The sequence below is a fragment of the Bison bison genome, unplaced genomic scaffold (genome assembly GCF_000754665.1).
Source record: "Bison bison bison isolate TAMUID 2011002044 unplaced genomic scaffold, Bison_UMD1.0 scf7180017864322, whole genome shotgun sequence".
NCBI lineage: Eukaryota > Metazoa > Chordata > Mammalia > Artiodactyla > Bovidae > Bison > Bison bison.
In genome coordinates this window covers 2696258-2713885 of record NW_011494894.1, presented here as the reverse complement: position 1 = coordinate 2713885, position 17628 = coordinate 2696258, and the positions used below count along the sequence as shown (strand labels likewise).

General features: G+C 46.6%; 1 protein-coding gene across 1 annotated transcript in view; it reads right to left on the bottom strand.

Moving 5' to 3' along the window:
- Positions 1-17628, bottom strand: part of SMYD2 (SET and MYND domain containing 2) — a 58735-nt gene that overhangs the window by 9058 nt on the left and 32049 nt on the right. Inside the window, exons 6-10 of the mRNA XM_010853125.1 lie at positions 13665-13775; positions 10981-11041; positions 10144-10268; positions 4542-4609; positions 1709-1811 (exon numbers count right to left, since the gene is read on the bottom strand). Coding sequence (XP_010851427.1) covers positions 1709-1811; positions 4542-4609; positions 10144-10268; positions 10981-11041; positions 13665-13775 — 468 coding nt within the window. The remainder of the gene's footprint in view (positions 1-1708; positions 1812-4541; positions 4610-10143; positions 10269-10980; positions 11042-13664; positions 13776-17628) is intronic.

Here is a 17628-nt window from a genome sequence, read left to right as displayed (position 1 = left end):
GGTGCCCTGAGCGCTCCCCAGCCCAGAGGGCAGAAACGGAGACCCCTGGCTCATCGGACACCCCAGCAAATGGCTTCCTCCCCTCTGAAGGGCAGGTCACCCCCAAAGCAGCAACTTCCCCCTAAAGGCGGAGGGTGAATTTCTGATGGGTTACAGCAGGAGGGCAAAACCACAGGAAGGAGGCCTGTCCTGCCCGGTGGCCAGAGCCCACCTCAGCGCTTCGAAATGACTGATGGGCACGGGGTGCAACAGACAGAAGGGCCCAGAAGAGGGCGACAGAGGCCGCTCAGCATCACTGCTCGTGGTCCAGACACAGCCAGGCAGGTGACAACGTGCTCCAGGCAGTCCATGAGCTGGGGGCCCGGGGACTTAGGTTCTGGCTGACGGGCGTTGGCTGTTTTAACAAGAGAAGCTAGGGCAGCCTCCTCAAGACATTCAGAAACTGAGACACCCTGATCCCCAACAGGGTGCCCCCTGCAAGATCCATTTCCCACAGGACAGCAAGTCTGATCTGTACATGGGACCTGGGGTCCCAGTTCAGCTGTGGCTTATTGAACACCACCCAGAGAAATGGAGGCTTTGATCATTTTGCCACACTAATCATATTGAAAAGATTCTAAATATCCAGACATATAACTTAAAAAAATAGCGGTAGTGTTAGTCACTCAGTCATGTCCATCTCTTTGTGGCCCCATGGACTGTTGCCCAGTCAGGCTCCTTGGTCCATGGAATTCTCCAGGCAAGAATACTGGAGTGGGTAGCCGTTGCCTTCTCCAGGGGATCTTCCCAACCCAGATTATTTAAAGTGATTACATTGCCTAAAAATTCAAGTGTCTTGCTATGGACATCAGGATTTAAGAACGTATAACATACATCTGGTAAGGGCTGGTCAGCGTTCTCAAGGGGAGACACCTGACGTGGTGGTCGTGGAACCACACGGCACGGGACAGGAGAAGGGAATCGCTGAGCAGGCTCGCCCCCTACCCCCAGGCTGGGGAGCGAAGCTCGTGGTGGCCCTGGCCACAGACTGCCTCTCCCACCCCATCTGAATTCCATCCCCAGGAAGGGAACTGTCCCAAGGGCAGATGTGCAGGGGATGTGATGTGAACGCACCATGTGTCATCTGGAGCTGTAACTCGTTAGCTACTGCTGGGTTGCTTTGCTCTTTGGGGGGAAGGAAAACAGGCCGAAATTCATGAATCAAAAGTAAATTCCATTATTTGGAAATGGGAACTCAGTGCCTCTAAGATTTCATCTTGGTCATTTTGGCAGTCTCGTTTCTCTATAAATCTCTGTAAATCTTTGTGAGGAACTTTATTTGATTTAATCTTCCTTGTTTTTTTTCTTTTTTTCCTTGGCCACAGCTTCCCAGGTGGTGCTAGTGGTAAAGAACCCAACTGCCAATGCAGGAGATGTAAGAGACATCTGGGTTCAATCCCTGGGTGGGGAAGATCCCTTGGAGAAGGGCATGACAACCGATTCCAGTATTCTTGGTAGAGAATGCCATGGACAGAGGAGCCTGGTGGGCTACAGTCCATGGAATCGCAAAGAGTCAGACAAAACTGAGCGACTAACACTTTCGCAGATGGACATGGTGAGCACCCAAAGGGAGCGGAAAGTGTGGACGCCACACCACAGGTCTGATCCTGAACCCGGAGGACCCGAGGACGGTACCCACCGCCACAGCCACCCTCAGCCACACACTCACCTCCTCTCCCGGGTGGATTTCCTGCACGGCTCTGACTTCGGCCAGGGTCCCCTTGTAGGTCACAATGACATTGGGGCAACAACTATGATTCATCAGTGCAACACTGTCAATCAGAAGAGAAAACCCAACATTCTCAGGAAGGCAGACGGACTGTTCAGTAACTCCTTGGCCACTTACTTGCTAAGTTATGGAAACTGCGTCTTTGCAGGACATTAAAAACAACAACAACAACAAAAAACGACTAAGAGCTGGCCATCAGGGTCTAAGAGGTTGTTCTGCATGCATTTATAACAAGATCTAACATCTTAAATTGGAACAATACTGAAAAGTGAAATCTGCAATGCCAAACAGTGATATCTAAGCCAAAAACAAAGCACACACACACAAAAAAACCCCACATAATAAAGAGTGACAACAACAAATGCCTTCCTGTTAGATGCAGGACTCAAAACTCAACACCCCCAGTGAACTGCTCCTCCACCGGACACTGTGCAAGACAAACAGGCTGGCTTTGCCAAGCAGGTTTTATATCAGAGGCTGATTTCTAACATGCTGTCTTCAGATGTTGAGAAATCGCCACCGTGGGAGACGCCGGCTTCCCGAGAGGGTGTGGGATCCCCCGAGAGACCTAGAGGGGCCCGTCTGACTCGCTGCAACCTCCATCTCCTCATCCGGAAAACTGGGCCACTGGTCGCTCCTGCTGCTCGCGGCTCGCTTTACAAGGGACGGTGGGAACAGACAGTCGCCTACACGAGGGCTTTGAGCTTCTGGTTATATCAAGGTCAAAGTTCTGAGAACAGAAATTTCTAAACTACAGGGGAAGAGTGCTTGATCTCTGAAAACGCTGCCTTTGAAATCACAATGTTGATATGATTCTCAGCAAAAGGAATTCCCCCCCCCGCTCAATTAAAACTGGAAACTGGGACTCAGAGGGGCACTCAGATCCACGTGCACAGTGGCTCTGGTGACTGGGGTCACCTGCCTGAACCCTCCACGACCAGAACCCGCTCTCCTGTTTGCTCCGTGAAGATAAAAAAAAACAAGAGGTTGGAAATGGTGCAGAAGAACCGCCCCAGGTTGCTGTGTCTGGGGAAGCCACTGCTAGAAGTCTCGGTGAAGGGTGTGGCTGGCCTGGGGCCGGACATGCAGGGGTTTCCTGTCTTGTCTGCGGGAAGGGTCATCTCCACCCTCCTTTCTGGCCCACCTGGCTCCCTGGCAAGTCATGCACAGGGAATCAGGCCCTAGGAAATAAACAAATGCCCCAGACACTGTTCTCAACACTTTGCTGTTGATGTTTCAGTCGCTCAGTCGTGTCTGACTGCAGCCTACAGGGCTCCTCTGCCCATGGGATTTCCCAGGCAAGAATACTGGAGTGGTTGCCCTTTCCTTTTCCAGGGGATTTTTCTGACCCAGGGATCAAACTCCTACATTGGCAGGTGGATTCTTTACCTCTGAGCCACCAGGGAAGAAGTATTAAGTAACCAAGCTCAAAATAGACCGCTGGCTATCTTTCTCACGAAGGCAGGGGAGCTGCCCGAAGGCAGAAGACCTGACCTAACTCATGTTCTGGTGCCGTGTTCTCGTGGCAGCCGCTGGGGTGAAGCCTCACACGCCACCACGCTGAGCTGGCTTTCGCTCTTTCAGATACAAGAGCAGACATTCTAGGGTTCATTTCAGGGCTGAAGTATCAACGCAAGCCGTCTAAAGGGGTCTAGTCACCTTTCGCTGTTCTCCTTCCTTTTCTCAAGGGCAAAAGTCCCAAAGAACCTATCCTGAAACCATTTCTTCCCTCACTGTCGGAATTCTAAATGCAGACAATTTTGGCCTTAGAAACAGTAATATGACGGGAATACACTGTTTGTTTCTCTGGTTCAAGAAAGCCTGTGTAGCTTCTCAAGAGACATGCCCCTAACAGAGTTTTCTCCTTTGGACCCATATGATGCACGGAGCTGGGCATGACAGATGTGCAGACTTCCTGTGCCATCCACGGCCAATGCATGGGTGTTAAGGGTTTCCTGCAACTGCTCCAACCTAGGGGCAGAGGTGCCTGTAGCTTATATTAAGCGACATTACTCTAGACCAAACTAATCTCCAGTGTGGATGGACTCAGACAGGGGGTGCTGGAAGGGCTCCTTTGCTCCATCTGTGAAGCCAGGGCTTGATGTTTGGGACTGATGTATTAGGAGACTACCCTGTCCATTAAACAGATAACAGCAAAGCCATGCTTGGCAGAGCTGTAACATTAAAGTCAGAGCTGTAACGATCTCCACTGGTCAACTGACTGGCCTTTCTTGAATTACTTGTATATTCCTGAGGTTAAAAAAAATCCTATACGTCTTTGAAATTTATCCCTCGTTTACTACTTTAGCATACTGTCCCTCCAAATGTGCTGTTTCTATACTGTATATTTCAAAAAACGACAGATAGGGAAGAAGCTTATATAGTCTCTACGTATTCTACAGTCAATTCCCAGCAATTAATGTTTTCCTTTGAGTGAGAGAAACCCAAAGATTTCCAGAACTACAGCTATGCAAAAAAGCAAATTTCTCAGCAGGGCCTGGGTTGTTCCTTCTATGTGCACTCTGAAATATTCTTTAATAACAGCTCTCTACCTAGCAGGACTTAACAAGCAACTGTTCTCTTAACTACTACCTTCAGATCCTTAAATGCAGGGGAAATATTTTGAAATCTGGCAGAATTAAAAAGGGGATTTAATTCACTCAGAGTCTCATGTCTGCCACATGCAGCTAGGGAGGTTATTGGAAATTAAAAAAAAAAAAAATTCAGTGTTAAATAAGTAAAAAGGAAAGAGATGAAGTCACACTCGGCCTACTCAGGAAATATTGCTGATCCCAAATGAGAAAGTTCTTCATCTTCGATTGTGAAGCCATTACAGTTAACCTGCAGGGAGAAAGGGGAGAGAGAGAAAGGGAAAAAAATGAGCTAAAGCTTCTTTTTGGATAGAAATCACCTCTTTAGCTGGGAAGATGTTTGGTTTAGTGATTGGAACACCTTTCTTTTGAACAAGGTATCCTACGTTCAGACACTACTCACCGATCGGTCTCACGTGTAAACAGATACAAGCTGAATGTCAAGTCTGACAGTTCACCTGCCCGTGCTGGCTGAAGGTCACAAAGCACCACTAAGGCTCCAAGGACTCAAGTCTGCAGAGCTGCGTGGCAGTCAGGACATCTGCACTCTAACCCGTTATGCCCCAGGTCTGGTGTGCGATCTTAAACCCATCACTGTGTCCCTTCTGTACTCAGTCTTCTTCTGCTAAAAAAAGAAGCCACTTAATCTGGTACCTCGCTCATAAGGTGAGGTGGTACATCTGACAGGCTTTACACAGCTAATCTAACTGCTGTCCATCCCCTTGAGAGGCAGGGGGACCAAGACCCTGAAGCCAGGGCACCGCGAATGTCCCTTCCTGCCTCAGACACATCAACCACTGGCCACCTGCTCATCTGTGGCAAGAAGTATTACCCTGAAAATCACCAAGGGCAACTCTCAGCATTCTAGAAGCCAAGCTTAGAACTGGTGGGCTGAAGATGAAGACTATACATCTCCAATTTTAGGCTATTCCATAAACTCACTCTTTGCACATTCACCGAGGAAATCTTATATGCTGGGCGCTCTGCAAAGAAGGAAGACCAGGCCAAATCTGCACCCTCCAGGAACACCCAGGCCACTGGGAGACAACTCGGTGAGGGTCTTTCATTTGGACCTACAACTTCACAGCTGGAAGGGAACTCTGTCCCTTTACTTCTCAGACGATGAAACTAAGGTCAGAGAAGGGCAATGACTCAACCAAAGCCAGCAGCAAAGGCTGAGAGCCCGGCTCCTCCTGTGCTGCTAAGAGGCTGTCTGTGAAGCGTGCATGCTGAACGATTCCACCCCGTGAGCTGCAATCAGGCTCTTCCCCACCAGACACACAGCACGGCTGTGCTTCAGGCCAAGGGATGAGCTTTTTGAAACACTACTTTGCTGAGCGCTTAGTCCAGGCTAGGCACTGGGCTGGGTGCTGCACATTGACCCTCCCTTAAATCTACAATACTACCCCATTTTACAGATGGGGAAATTGAGGCCCAGGGAGGTCAATGATTAAGTAATTCAAGGCCATATAAGTAGAAAGTGGCAGAAAAGCAGTCAAAAGTCAAATTAGGCATTCTGATAGCGAGGCTGTCAGAAACACAAGTGTTTCTTTTCACTATACCATGCTTCTTCTAAAATTGTTCTGATCTCTGATTCTTCTGGTTGCAATTTTACTTAAAAGCAAAGGGCCGGTGGCAAAGGCTTGGAAATCTTGGTACATAGAGAAGTAAAGGCTCTGATGGGTTTGACTTATAGCTTTTACCATTCGATACATTTACAACCAGTACTTAAAATTTTCAATACAAAGAGAGGACTGCAGTGAGTAAAACAAAACACAGTCTTTGGAATCCTGAGGTGTCACGCATTTTTATGTAGAAAACACAGCACGCTGTGTTTGGTGCCGGCCTCAGGTACTCTAACCTCTTCTGTCACCAGGACATTCACCAACCATCATTCACCAGGGACCGTCAACCAACATCGGGTCAAGAGTAAATCAGGATTTTCATTCATTCAACAAAATTTACTGAAGCCTGAACTATGCGTTCTGCACCTGACTAGGTACTGAGGGATGTATACCCAGTCTCGGATTGGGATACTAACATGCCTTGGCCGTGTCTGGTTCCCATAGGACAACAACAAATTCTGCAAAGTGGAAGAAGGCGTGTAAGAATTTAGCAATTTTCACAACGGATCTCGGGACTGACAGCTCCTGACTAGCTCTGAGGGGTGAGGGTACGAGACATGCACCTTTGCTTTGTAATCTCTATAAGGACCATTTGTAATTCCAAATTCCTTCAGGCTTGAATGTCCACGCCCACTGGTCCCTTTATTCCCTCTCCCCTGTCCCCTTACTGTGAGGGAGAGTGCGTTTCTTCACCACAAAGAAAGACTCCTGTGAAGCCAAGTGTCATCACTGCCCCTCTCGGGGAGCTGGCGGTGATGTTCAAGCCTAATCGCCTAGCAATTTGCCTGCCAGCTTTCCCTCCCTTCTGAAAGATCCCTAGGGAAGAAAAGTGAACTTGCCTGTTAAGAAAGATGCATAGGCCATCGTCTTTTTTTTTTTCCTGAGTCAAATCAGACGTAAGTGCCTTGCTGAAGCTTTTCTCATAATTAGCATTTAGACTAGATGTAGGCTGCACACCAAAAATACATTTCCCAACCATGCATATGCTCCCGGTGATTAAAATGCACCTCGGCGCTGCCGAAGGAGTGCAGTCACCTTCTGCTGCCAGCTGCTGCTGGGCCACGAGTTAACCCACAACAGCCTCCCATGAACCAGAGAGGAAAGGGCTCTAAAGCCAGAGGGGTGGACATGCAGCGGGGTGCTGAGCAGCAGGGCCGGAGGGGCTGGGTCTGGGACAGCGCTTTCCACTTGCGCTTCAGAGTTTTCTTTGGGGATACCGAATGTCCCCTTTCAAATTTGTATGTGAGAAAAGACATGAATGTTCGTGTGTATGTACATCGGTGTGTACTCACACCGTCTCAGAGTGGATATTATGATTTGATTAATATGAAAGTCAAAGTCGCTCAGTCGTCTCCGACTCTTTGCAACCCCATGAACTATATAGTCCATGGAATTCTCCAGGCCAGAATACTGGAGCGAGTAGTCTTTCCTCCATCAGTTATATTGATTAATATTAAAGCCTTTGAAAAAACTACCTACCTATATTTACATATGTGTGTGTGTGTCTGTATTTATCTCCTGGATACTCTGAGTCAGTCCAAATTTCAAGGACTCTGAGTCACTTTCAGCACAAATATAACACTTCTATTTTTGACAACAAAGGTCCGTCTAGTCAAAACTACGGTTTTTCCAGTAGTCATGTATGCATGTGAGAGTTAAACCATAAAGAAGGCTGAACACTGAAGAACTGATGCTTTTGAACTGTGGTGTTGGAGAAGATTCTTGAGAGTCCCTTGGACTGCAAGGAGATCCAACCAGTCCATGCTAAAGGAAATCTGTCCTGAATATTCATTGGAAGGTCTGATGCTGAAGCTGAAACTCCATTACTCTGGACACCTGATGCGAAGAACTGACTTATTTGAAAAGACCCTGATGCTGGGAAAGATTGAAAGCGGGAGGAGGGGACGACAGAGGATGAGATGGTTGGATGGCATCACCGACTCGATGGATGCAGTTTGAGCAAGTTCCAGGAGTTGGTGATGGACAGGGAAGCCTGGTGTGCCGCAGTCCATGGGATCACAAAGAGTCGGACATGACTGAGCGACTGAACTGAACTGAACTGATCTGTGACATCAACTGCCTTGATTTTTGGTAAATATGGTCCCATATCTCCTATGTCAACATTGAGAAGGCCCATTAGCATGCACTACTCTGTTGCTGGAAGTGAAAAGATACCTTATGTTTATTTCATCACTCTTGCTTTCTCACAAAACCATGCCTCATCTAATCCAGAGAAGTCATGTATCCAGTTTTTCTAAAAATGTAATAAGAGAAGTAAATTCCTCCACTGTGTACTGTTACCCAAATCCATTGCCTTAGCATGGGTAGGGAAATATGCTGTAATCCCAGGATAATATAATGTAATGAAATGAATGAATTCAGGAATGAAATATAATAAAATCAGGAAAGTTTTTCATTATGTCCAATTTAACACTCATGACTTGAACCCATTTTCTCTTTTACTGAGAACAGCATTTTTTTCTGATTATGACAGTCACATAACAGAAAAATATCCACATAAACATAAAGTCTATCAAGGAACTCATCAAACTGTTCTCACTAGTTCTCGCTGGGGGATGAAGTGGGTCAGTGCAGTGGTGAAGACTCACTTCTTTCTTCACAGGAGCAGTTTTTAAAGTGGGAGAACTATGGGTGCTTTTCATCTTTTCTTCTTCTCACTATTTTCTTTTTTTTTTTCTCACTATTTTCTTAAGTTACACATACACACTGTAGAAAATCCAGAAAATCACCCCCCAAAAGTAAAACTTTTCCACGACTCATGAGATAACTAATGGTGAACTTCCGTTTAAACTTGTTTTTAACCAAAATAAATTTTCATATTACACATTTTTCCCCTGCTTTTACACTTGACGTCATGTCATCAGCGCTTTACACATCTTCGCTCTTTGAAATATAATTTATAATGGCCACATAAACTTTAATCAAAAATCTAAGCCATGATTTACCAAATGACTACTGCTGACCATTTATAACATGTATTTCCTTTTCTTTTTTTCCCCTTTCTGTTTTCATGGTTTTAAAAAGAACCACACAGTAAACAATTTGCATGTCAATTTCTGTCCATAATCTCTGACTACTTCCTTCGGACAGAGTCCTAAAATGGAATTAGTGACTCAAAGAGTACTGACGTGATGCTCACTCTATTCTAAGATGACAGTGTGTAAGTACCCACCCGAGCTTTTTTTCCCGTCTAGACACTGAAGGCAGGGGAATGTAGCGACTTGTGCCCACAGAACAGTATTCCAGTATTTCTCCCTCTGCGAAGGTCACCTTCAACTACACATTCGGCTTGTAGGGGAAAACAGGGTATGATAGGGAGAGAAATCCGATCTGGTAAGTCATGCCAGGAAGCGCCACCCTCACAGTAACAGGAAGAAGGATGCGGCCAGACGTGTCCAGCCAAGAGCGCCGACCACACTGCCTTCTCCTGCCCTAGCCATGTCCAGCCAAGCCTCAGCCTTTCCAAAAGGCTGGTCGTCAGTTCCTTAGCACCTTTAAGTTGCTCTTGTCTACAAGTCTAATTTTTTTTTTTTGATCCTATCTGCTTTTGGTAAACCTAGGCTTCTAGTCTAAAAAAGGATTACTTAGCAATCATCGGGAAAGACCTACTATACCTAGACCCACTCAGGCTCCTCTCTGTGATGTCTGTCCTTCCTGGCCATCTGTATTTGCCTCTGCTTTATCAACACAGTGTTGGTAAGAGTAAAAAAAAAAAAAGATTAAAAAAGAAAGAGTAAAGAAAAAAAAAAACACAACCCACTACTATCAGAAGGGAAGGTTTAAGAGAAGAGTAAAATTGAATGTAGGAATCTCAAACGGTCTTGCCTATCCAAAGATGTTCCAGTCTGCCACACTCCTGGGACACTGGCAACTCTGTTTTCATAAACTCTTTCTGCAACAGGAGGCACAGGAGAGTGGATTTCCTATGCTCCACCATCAATGAGGGCCAGCACAGACAGGACAGGATCTGCTCAAGGTCACCTAGCAAGCTTAGGCAAAACACGGACCAAGACGTCAAGAACTGTATCAGGCAGACGCCATCATTCTGCTTTCATTCGTCTCCACCAGCTATGCGCTGGGAGAGGGACGCTGGCAGGGAAAGGCTAAACGAAGTGTCCTCTTACGCTCGCGTGCTTACCTGGGCAAAGAGCACTACTAGGCTGTCGTTGTCGGGGAACTCAAGGTGCTTGGAGTAAAAGTGATGGAGAGCAGCGATGTCACTCTGAATCAAATCCCTCTTCTCATTGTCTAATTTATCCAGATCTGTGCATAAACAAACCATTATTCAGCAGGTAGAAAACTCTGGATCTCTAGCTATACATCCTTTCAGTACTATCCGTGGCATAAAGAGAAAGAAAAAAAAAAAAAAACACGTGGAGCCCCCAGGAAATATTATCCCTCCTCCCTTAGTCTAACTGATAAGCCCTAGGGCAAAAAGAGCATGCCATTTCTTCCTTCTCTTCCTCTGACAAATGGAAGTCACTCAGGACAGAGAATTTCAACTGACCGTTAACAGTGAGGTCAGGAATAGTGGCAGTGACTGATAACCAGCCTTGGCCTAGTCAAGGGTCCCCCAATTGGCCCCAGAGTCTGTGTCATGATGGAGAAAGTGGACAGCCCCTGATTTAATGCCTCAGTAAGGATATCAGCTGTGTACAGGACTGCAATTCAGCAAAGATCCAAAAAATATTCAACATGCCAGGAGAGCCAGCAAGAGATAGCTCAGGATGTAATAATTCATCCTGCAAGTTTCCACTTCCCCTTAGTTATTTCCTAGCAAGCCTGTCAACTGAGGGGGAGGGGGGAAGTTATAGTCCATTTTCCAAAACAGCACACAAGTCAAAATAAAAACTCATAACTAAAAAATCCCCACCACCACGAAGAACTCAGCTATCCCTTCCTTCTTTCAATCCTGTCTAATCCACAGAAAACATGTGTCTGAAATAATTCCTCAGCCAGTCACAGACAGACTTACGTGACTCAAACTCCTTCACGGCTAACAATTTCTCTGAAGGTGTTCTCTCTGGGTGGATTTTCTAGTAATTGGGGAAGAAATCACACAGTTACAGATTGCAACGACTTGTGCAAAAAATAGTGCTTTCACGCTTACATCGACATGAAGAAAAAAGCAACAGTTCTAAATGAAGTAAAGAGCTAGCCAAGGAGCCTGCCATTTGGGCTCTGAGAGCATTTGCCCAACGTCCAAACCCAAAGGACTCTTTTGAAAAGCTTTTAAAAGCATCGGCTGCGTTCCTAACACCCTGATAATGCTATGCACACAGTAGGCTCAAAAATGCTTGTTATGGGAAAGAACAGTGGCTAGAAAACAACTTTTTAGGGCCCTGACTTAAAAGGACCGAGTCTACAGATGAGCCATCCCATTTATTATCTCTCCTTCTAAAAAGGAACAAAATCAAACCCCCCATCCATTTTACACTTTCTTTAAGCATAGGCTAAAATGATCTCAAATTCCACGTTTCAAAAAGAACACTTTCAGTTGTATCCGTGAGCCGAGATTCACTTGAAACGTGTTGCCGGCTTTGTTCTAGACACCCCAAGAGGAGCTGACAATAGTAAACCCGTCAGGCTTTGAGAACATGAATAAACTTGGTGTTGACAAGAGTTCAAACGCAGAGCTCAAGAGCTGGCCCAAGGCCGTGTCTTTGTAATCGGCTATTCAACTGGAGGATACAGGTGGTCCACCCAGGCGTGCTCACCTCCCTAGTTAACATGTTACGCTTCCCCTCGGTAGTTGGGTAGCCTGTCCCCCCGAATCCTTTGCAAGTGACTAGAATACAAATGGTCTGTTTTTTTAATCATCAAGTCCTACAGAGATGAAAAGATGGCCAGGTAACTTTTCATTTAATAGACTATTAGTGGTAGCAGTAATTATAATAACAGTTGAATGAAACTGGTATAAACTCATCACAGCTTTCAGACTACCCTCCTGGTGCCAAAACATTTCAATAGTTCTTTTTTGGAGTGGAAATCTTCCCATTCACAGGATCCATTTCTATAAGATTAGTAAGTCATTTTGCCTGGGAAAACTTTTCATTCACAAAAGGGCACCAGTTCCTTCTGAATTCTTAACCACTACACTTTCAATAATGTCAGGAGATGGGGTTGGGGGAGAACCAGGAGGCTGGTCACTCAATCCTTGCAAGATGCTTACGGATCGAATCTGATGGCTTATTTACCCTGACACCTTGGTGGCTCAGACGCTAAAGAATCTGCCTGCAATGCATGACACCCAGGTTTGATTCCTGAGTCAGGAAGATCCCTTGATGAAGGAAACGGCAACCCACTCCAGTATTCTTGCCTGGAGAATCCCAGGGACAGAGGAGCCTGGTGCGACTACAGTCCATGGGGTTGCAAAGAGTCGGACACAACTGAGCAACTAACACACACACACATACACTCACCCAGTCACACCATTTTCTCCTACCCTTTCCTTCCGACCAAGTACTCGGCCTATATTTAAAGACAACTGTGAGCAAGGAACCAAAAGTTAACCTCCTCCAGCGAAAACAATTCTGACTTTTCGGTCCCACTCTACAGGCCAGCCTTGAGAGCCTCTGGTTACCCTGAGCAGGCGAACTGGCATTTCAGCAAGCACCTGACCCAGGCTGAACATAATGGAACTATGACCTCAGAGGTTGGAAATGTTCTACTTCTGTTTACGAGGTCGAGGAGCCTAACTTGGTCTGGGGACAGATATGAGTTGATCATTATGATCACGTGTGATTTCGATCAAAAAAAAAAAAAGAAAAACCCAGAAAGTTTTAAATGGAGGGAGGTGTGGTAAGGGAAGATAGAAAGAAGAGGCAGATGAAATTTCAGCTTTTAAGATTTCCAGTACAGAGGCCCTGCCCGCAGCTTATCAGTGGCAAGCAGCTTTGCGGACATTCGCCTTCTAAGCTCCGTGCAGCCCATTTCACTGTGTCACAAGGACACGTCCTGTGGCATTTTCCTCCCCTCCATTTAAGCTGGTCCTGTCAAGATCAGGCGTCTTACTATCATGCAACCAGTACGGGACTGAGCCAAAAAGGGGTCAGGACAGCCAGCCCTGGCTTCATCTTTGGAGGAAACTGTTGATGGCCACATCGTTCCCACCCCACCTTCTGGCCTTGATTTTTACTTTTCCACTCCTCTTGTTCCTCTCCCGGCAGGCTCCATGCTGGTTGTCTCACCCCGTTCCCTGCCCACCAAGGGGGGCAAGTATGGGGACAGGGAAGAGCAGGAGCCAGCCCAGGACAGGGGGCGAGGGGAGGCGGCAACAGGGGTGCATGCTGTAACAGAAGGAAAGAGAGGACCTCCCAAAGCTTTGAAGGCCAGTCTGGTTCCCTAGGACGCTCTCATTACCGTCACTCAGGTTTTCATGCCCTGAGAAGCCATACTTTTCTATGCAAACCTATCTCATAGGTTTGCTAAGAAAACAAAGCAGTGGCTACGTCCCTGGCCTGGCATGAGTGACATCCTAGCTGCACAAGGCAGACAAGCCAGCTCACTCCCGGAGCCTTGCACTTATCTCCGTGATAAGTGATGGGAAATGCGGTCCCAGAATGCTGAGCGAGAGATGATCACCACGGGTCCCTCACTCATCTTTCTGACCTCAAAGAAAAAAATTAAACACATTTGAACCTGATCCCAATTCCTCACCTGTTTGGCCAGAATCCTTGCTGTCAACCTTACAGTCTCAGAGGGATTCCAGTTTTCCCCAAAAACAACCATGGGAGAACATTCCAGCTTGTGCATGGGCCAATCTTCTCTCTGGGAAAGTTAAAAAAAAAAATATTACACACACAAACACATTGCAATAAAGTTTGAAACAAGAGGATGCAGCAAGTTCTCCTAGTTAAGGTCAAGTGAAATATGTTTCCTTTTGGAAAACACGACGGTGCTCACAAAAGTTAGAGATGAAAACATCCTTTAAGATAGACGTGGCTGTATGACCTTGACTCAGGGCTGGCTGAGCTTGCTGGCAAGAGAAAATCTGCTTCATGTGGTTTCCTCAAGCATCTCACGCCCCTCACTATTCCAAACAACATGCACACCTTTGCATTATCTGGACGCCGTCATGTCACTCACGGGGTGAGTGACTTGGGTATCAGCTGTTGGTCTGGCTCTGCTCCCTACGGTTCTGGTCTGGCTCTGTTCTCACATTAGGGCAAATAACCGAGAAGTGACATCCACAGCACCTCGTCCTCTTCTATAGGTGATAAAATCCTACTAGAGACGAGGGCTCTGTCAAGGACCCGCGAAGAGTCTGGCCAGGGCAACTCTCAGGCATATTTAGGAACATGGACTCCCTGAAGAGTCACTGGATAAAAGAGGAAAACTGGACTCCTTTCTAACACCTGTCTTGATGCTTTTCGCTCCAGGCTGCAGGGTGAAGGGCATGTGCTCACTCCTGGAAGGGTGGAGATGCCCCTTTTGCAATGGGAAGACTGGGGAAGGAGGAGGGTGGGGTGCTGGGGAGGAAGGCGCTGAGGACCGGGGCGTAAAGGACGACGCTGGTGCTGGTGACGGGGTCCATGGGGGATGACTGGGAACTGGCTGAACCATACGGGCTCTGATAAAAACCAGCTGCGGTGGCGTGATGGGCTGAGTGGCTGCAGGAGTGGACTCAGTGGAAGTCTGCAGACACTCCTTGCTGCAATGGAACTGGGTACCATCGTGGTCTTCCCTCCGCCTCTCCTGCCTCAGAAAGGGGCAAGCCTGACTTTTCCGATGCTCAGGCCAGAACCCTGGAGACTTCCTGGCCGCCTCTCTCTCCCCCACACTCCACGTTCACCTCTCTGGCGAATCCATCCTGTCTGCCTGCGGGATACGCCCAGCCTCTGATCATTTCCCACCCGCACTTTCCTTACTGTGTGGCAGACCCTACACCTACCCCCCAACGGCTCCCTCTGCCTCCTACCTGGACACCTGCTTCTTGCCCCCTCTACCCCCTACCCCACCCCCAACTCTGTTCCAGAGAGCAACCGGAGTAATCGATTCTGAGAAACACAACTCGGATCCTGCAGTTCACGGCTCAGCATGCTCTAATGGCTTCTCCCCTCAGAGCAAAAGGCCAAGTTGTAATGATGATTCATGAGGCCACATGTGGTAGGAGCTGACCCTCTGCTACTCTGAGCTCATCCCCCTACCACGCTCCCTCACCTCACTCTACCTGGCCACCATGTCTCCTCGCTGCTCCCTAGACCGACCACGCTTGCTCCTGCCTTGAGAGCTTTGGCACTTGCTGCATTTCCTGGAGAGATGCCTCTTCCCCAGACATCCTGTTGGCTCCCTCCTCCATGTCTCTGTTCTGATGCCCCTTTTCAAGGTACCCTCCCCAAACCAGCACTCTCCCCCCATCACTCTCCCTTTTCCTTGCTTTACATGTCTCCTTAGTACTTCTCACCACCTGACATATTTATTACACACTGATTAGATGTTTGGTTTACTACATTGTCCCCCCTGCCCCCACTATTCATCTGTTTCGGGTAAATCTATTATCCCAGAACCTAGAACTGTGCCTGACAGTCACTAAGCACTCAATAAAGTTGTTGAATGAATGAAGATGTCTCCCTCCCCATGGCCAAGAAAGAAAGACACGCTGTCACTTAATGATTTAATGCAGCCCCCATGGCACAGACAGACCCTGGGCTCAAGCTCTGTGCCAAGGTGTTCTGCAGAGTTAAATAACAGCGTGCCGAATATAACCAAGAGCAAGGAGAGACAGAAATGACAAGATATACACAAGGGAGAAGAGGATCTGTTTTTAGCCGAAGCCTAAAACGAGAGCTCAGTGATGAAGCAATGAGGTAGGAACAGGTAGGTTCAGCTCCCAGCAGACAAACTGGCTCCGCACACAAACGCAAAGCAAAAAGGGAAAGACAACAAGGGCTTCTGGCCTTGGGGCATCCGAGGGAATTGAAGAACACTAGCTGGGGACAGACAGGTAACTGACGCCTATGAACACACACAGGAAGTTCACTGTGACCCTAGCAATGCTAAGAAAAGGTGTTTGCATGGCCTTAAACATGCTAGTTTCCTGAAGTATACGAGGTGTCTTTGGTGTTTAACAATGAGCTCCAATGAGAAAGAAGTTTAACATTTCTTAATATGACTTATGTGTTTTTAATACAATTTAATTAATACGAATATAAATAAATAAATACGAACACACAATGCTGACATCTATTGATGTTAATGTCCTCCAGGGAAGAGAACCTAACTACAGGGCACGCTAGGGAGAGCAGAGTTCTATCCAGCAAGAGGAGACTAGCCTGGGGCTCGGGGAGACATGCATTCTCACCCCGCCCTCCAGCGAAGCAGCTATGTCACACCAGACAGTCCTCTTAATCCCTGTGCCTGCGTATCCTCGGCTGTAAATAACATGATCCCTAAGTTACTTAGCAGGTCCAGAATTCCGAGTCTACGATTGTATGCCTTCCAACAGTGATAATCAGACACAAAGCTTGAAGCCTACCGTTATCAGGCATTCATGCAACCACAAAGGGTCGTTTGAGGATCCAATAAACAAGCTAACCCACAAGAAGCACTCAGACCAGTGCCTGGCACACAACGTGCTCTTGACAAATGCCGGTAATTGTTCATGTACTGGTTCCTTCATTCATTCAGTAAGCCCTTGATGACCCCAGAGGCAGGGATGGGAGATGGAGTCTTTGACTTCAAGTAGTTTATGACCATATCAGAACACAAAGTAAAGCAAGACCACCTAGAATGTAACAGAGACCCACACAGAGCAGTGAAATCGGAGAGCTTGGTAAAGTCAAGGACCCGCAGAATCATGTTACGTTTCATCAAGGGAAATTTATCAGCTAGTAAGAAGTTTTCCTCTTCTGTCAGAAGGTGGAATTGTCAGAGACATACCACAGTGGCACTACTTGGCTTCCAGTTTTCTTCAAAATTTAAGCTGTTACTCCTTTCCTGGTTGCAATCTTTATAAAACTTTTATGTAAATTCAGACGGATCCCATTTTCTAGGAAAGTAATATATTACAAACAAATGCATAGGAAGGATTCAGAAAGACACATGCCGAAGTGTTACTAGTGGTTTTCTCTGGAAGGATAAAATTATGAAGTATGGATACTCTTTCTGTTCCTCTTTCAGTCTGAAACTTCTGATTTTTCTATAATGAGCACAGATGATTCATGCAATGAATTTAAACAATTAAATCTATGTACAAAGTGTGAGAGGGAATTTTTTTGGTACCCTTTTAAACTTCTAGTTCACTGTCAGCCACTGTAACAACAGCTCTGCATGACTTTCCTTGTTGTGCATGGACCAAAATGCTTAAAGATGCATAAAGAGTTGCAAAATTGTCTCATGGTACACCAGCACTTCCAACGCTGGAAGAAAAGAGGATTTGTTATGTCATCCAGTTTTCTGCTGAGCAAATGATATATTGTCTCCCTGCATAAGGAGACTGAATTTTTATTGTGAAGTCCCCTTTTCTAACTCCTGCATTTGGTGTTTCTTTTGTTCTAAAGGGACTTTCAATTTAGACCATAATTCCAGTTCAGCTATTTCAAATCCTGAAAGATGATGCTGTGAAAGTGCTGCACTCAATATGCCAGCAAGTTTGGAAAACTCAGCAGTGGCCACAAGACTG